Source organism: the organism of the source record quoted next, unplaced genomic scaffold, assembly GCF_019419815.1.
Source record: "Pyrus x bretschneideri cultivar Hongxiangsu unplaced genomic scaffold, Pyrus_bretschneideri_v1 Contig13, whole genome shotgun sequence".
NCBI classification, from domain to species: Eukaryota; Viridiplantae; Streptophyta; class Magnoliopsida; order Rosales; family Rosaceae; genus Pyrus; species Pyrus x bretschneideri.
The window spans coordinates 5,254,150-5,258,324 of record NW_025999424.1 but is presented as its reverse complement, the minus strand read 5'-3'; the positions used below and the strand labels follow the sequence as shown (position 1 = coordinate 5,258,324).

General features: G+C 35.1%; 1 protein-coding gene across 1 annotated transcript; it reads left to right on the top strand.

Moving 5' to 3' along the window:
* The first annotated feature begins 574 nt into the window (after nucleotides 1-574).
* LOC103947836 (photosystem II repair protein PSB27-H1, chloroplastic) lies at nucleotides 575-1,448 on the top strand. Its single transcript, XM_009358801.3, has one exon. It carries the CDS (start codon nucleotides 647-649, stop codon nucleotides 1,172-1,174), a length of 528 nt encoding a protein of 175 aa, XP_009357076.2. The 5' UTR covers nucleotides 575-646; the 3' UTR covers nucleotides 1,175-1,448.
* Nucleotides 1,449-4,175: the final 2,727 nt, after the last annotated feature.

Genomic DNA, 4,175 nt, shown 5'->3' with positions numbered 1-4,175 from the left:
TGAGATTTGATATTTCAAGTTGATTATGCATTATATAGAAAGTGAGTTAAGATGACCGTGCATGCTTGATTCAAATACCATCAGCATGACAATATTATCCTAGATGCATGTAAGTTTTTCTCCATTATATCATCTTTAAGAGTAGACTTCATTTTATCTATCATATTACAAGGTTTGCCTTTTTTTTTTTTTTTTTTTTTTCTTTTTTTTTTTTGTCAAATTACAAGGTTTGTCTTTTGAAACATTGATATCTATTCCAAAGAGGCACAATATTTGGATAAACGATGAATCAACTATAATTAGTTATCTAACTCATGATTCATACAAGTCGAACTTAAGACTTTCCGAAATATCATAAGACCCTATTGCTAGTTGCTTTCAAACTCCAATTTTAGTTTCACTTACACAACTTTCTACCCTCTAATTTTGTTGTTTTAGAACAGTCAAGGCCTTGCAACTTCAAGTAGCGTGAACCTAATTAACAACACACCCTCCAGCAGATCTCTATCCAATGCCTCATTGGTTCACCTCTCATCCGAAATACCAAATAAATAAGATAAGGTGATAACTGATAAGCACACGTGGCACAAACCCAATTACTGGTTACTCCTACAAACACATTCTCTCTCTCCCTCCACCCCCAACCATGGCCTCACCAACACTCCTAACTCCCACCTCTAAACTCAAATCTCTTCCACCAATCAAGTCCACCAAATCCACCGCCACCGCCACCGCCACCCCCACAATCCCACAAGCTCGACGCCGCGAATTCTTATCGCTCGTGGCGGCAGCAGCTGCAGCAACTCTGTCCTCGCCAGCATGGCTCTTCCCGCTAACACCAGCTGCATTTGCCGCTTCGGACGAGGAGTACGTAAAAGAAACGGAGGAGGTGATAAATAAGGTCAAAACCACCATTAACATGGACAGGAACGACCCCAATGTGGCTTCTGCGGTGGCGGAGCTCAGAGAAACATCAAACTCATGGGTGGCCAAGTACAGGAGGGAGAAGACTCTGCTCAGTAGGGTTTCTTTTAGAGACATTTACTCCGCAATCAATGCGGTTTCAGGGCATTATGTCAGTTTTGGACCGACTGCTCCGCTTCCGGCAAAGAGAAAGGCGAGGATTTTGGAAGAGGTGGAAACTGCAGAGAAGGCATTGTTGAGGGGCAGATAAATTTATAAGGAGATTACTGGTAACTGATCAGTATTCAATGGAGAGATGAGAGAGTGAGAAAATTTTAATTTTCTTTTTCTTTTTGTATTATTACTAAAATTAGTATCTTGAACTGTTTTATTGTTTACATTTTGTTTGTTAATCTTGAGGTTACAGAGTGAGATTACTGGCAGGGTTTTTACTATCATGAAAACCCTCCATGATATATTAACATCTCTACAACATGCTTATTACTTTAACTAGAAATTGAACATGACGAAATTATTGTGCGGTATTGAACCATTGCTACGTGATATATTATATGTTAGAAGTTTATTTAACTTTCTTGGTAGCTAAAATTCATTACTACGTTTGTACCATATACCCATGGGGAAGGTTCAATGAAGAGGTTGCATATATTTTCGATCGTTCTGTTTTATGATCCCACATTGTGTACTGCAATACAAAAATTTGGATAAAAGTTGGAATGTATTTTTGATCAAAGACGCATAGATCCATCATGTGATAGCTGGTGTATATGATGATCCTTTTTTTTAAGACCTTCGGTATGAGTTTTCAATTTTGAGTAGGCTTTTTGACTTTTCAAATTGTTAGGATACACACAATTTTAAATCATTTTTCAAAGAACTTATAGTTCAATTGATTAAAAACATTTACTTCTAGGTCTCAAGTTTGATTCTCCTTTATCTGGAAATTTCGTGTAAATTCCCAAAAGCTTGTCAGAACGAAATTACAAGAAAATTTTTAATTCCGAAACCCTTGGATTGCCATAGTTCTAATCCGAAAAATCCAGGCCCGATCCCTATAAGGCCCAATAATAGGCCTTAAATATATTTCGATCAAACAATCTTCACCACCTTCTGAACAAAAGCCCAAAATGCAGTTTAATTGGGTATATATTTCCTTCTTGTTCGACAATCAAAAGACTGTAAGAACATGTCGTTTCTTTCCTTTGGTTCAACGAAAAAAAGAGTGAACAACATGCTTCATTATGTTCCAAGATCTTTGCTAAATTTTCCAAGGAGGCCAATGTGGAGCTTAAAATCATCCTAAAAATCCTAAAAACAACATGTGGATTTTTGCTCAAGAAAGACAAGATTGCCCTCATTAAATGGGCAGACTTCTCAAATACTCAGCTTAGCACTTGTGTTAGCTCAGCACCTGTGAAGGTCCAAGCAGCTGAATACGACTGCCCACACAACTCACATGCCCTTGGCAAGGAAGAGCCAAAGCATTAAAGATAAGCATTAATTATCGAAATCCTATATTTAATACATTCTCAATTGAAGATTGACTTCATTCAAGTAAGTAATTCCTATTTAAATCAAGGGGATTTTAGATCTAGGTCCAAAAGCATAGGTAGTTTTTGGGATTGAGTCCAGTTATCCAATTACATATTTTGATATCAATTTTGCCCCTTCAGATAAAAATATTTAATTTCTTTAATTTTTTTTATCATTTATTCAGTTTTTAAATTTTGAATATTTAAATACCCAAACTAAAATATTATCTAGTAACTATTTACTATTTATGAAGAAAACAAAACCGATATAATCTAGTAACTACCTACCTATTGTATAGGAAGAAAAATGCTTTATACCTACAAAGCAAATATAATCGACCTGCAAAACAAAAATAAACTACCTATTATATTGGAAGAAAAATGCTAGGAACCTACATGACGGAACATAGAAATATAAATATGATATAATATACCTTCATTAAAGGAACGAATTTGGAGGGAAGAACACAAAAATATCACCCATGAAAAGAAGAGACAAAAAAGAGGAGGATTGATAGAGGGAATTGTTTGGAAGAAGGAAAAAAGGTGGGATGAAGTGGACTGGGGGTTGAGGTGATTATATGGCTATAACTAATCCTACAATTAAGGGATTAGTTAAACGACAAATAATCCCATAATTAAGAAATTTTGTGTATTTATAACAATTCGTAAGCCTAAGGGGTAAATATGGTACAAACCATAAATAAGCATACATGAAATCTTAATTATTGGACCTATTTCAATGAAGTGGACTAATTCTATTAATGGCTAACAAAATTGGATCTATATCAAGTTATCACTTAAATTCAATTAGAGATATTTACTCCATTATCTCAACATATTATTGCCTATTTAATATCTTGAGAATATTTTTCCATAAACCTTGGCCTATAGGAATACCTCCATCTCTACCAAATTTCGGTAAGCTTGTGTTATCCCTAAAAGCCCTCTTACACTTACTCTTTTCAGATAACTTAGGCATCGAAGATTCATTATGGACGCGTGAGGTTTAGGTATTTGATCAAAGGTATTGATTATTTTGCAGGTGCATTTTCGTAAGATGGCGGAAATTTGCAAAAACAAAAAGCTAGAGGCAAATTTTGTTGGATGTGCAATTAAAACAACACAAAATGTTCTAAGATCACAGCTAAATGAATATGTCAATGTGCATGTATATAAAATTGACATTAACCTGTAATCGAAGACATGGTGCTAGGGTTTGAGAAGGATGTCTTCTCCACTCACCACCAAGAATGTTCACGCAAATGAATAGGGTTTTTTGCTTCAATTTGGAAGCGGTGCAGTGAATGCAGAAACAAACCTAATATATATAGCTAGGATTTCCTACTAATCCGCCTATGATAGAGTAGTTAGGGTTTTCCATAACTCTAGGATGTCAATTAGATTTCTTGTCATGATAACTAATAGAAGTCTTCCTTAATTAGGTCTCCTCTTGTTGCATAGTATTAAGACTCCATGTCATAATCATATCAAGATTACCTCACAATTTCACCGAAAGTCAATCTCTAAAAGAGGCTGCTTATCGTCCAATTAACCAGTTAATATTCATTAAACTCACATAAGTCTTACAACTTTGGGTACATAAAAATTAAAAAATTAAAATTTTATTTGCTTACCTTCTCGGTGGTCTCTCCTTGTTAACATTTTGCTTACCTTCTAGTCTTTGTACATAGGGTCTATCCTTGTTAACAATTTGCT

Bases quoted from the DNA above. Each gene is read 5' to 3' on its own strand.
- LOC103947836 (XM_009358801.3), top strand. From the start codon at position 647: ATGGCCTCACCAACACTCCTAACTCCCACCTCTAAACTCAAATCTCTT.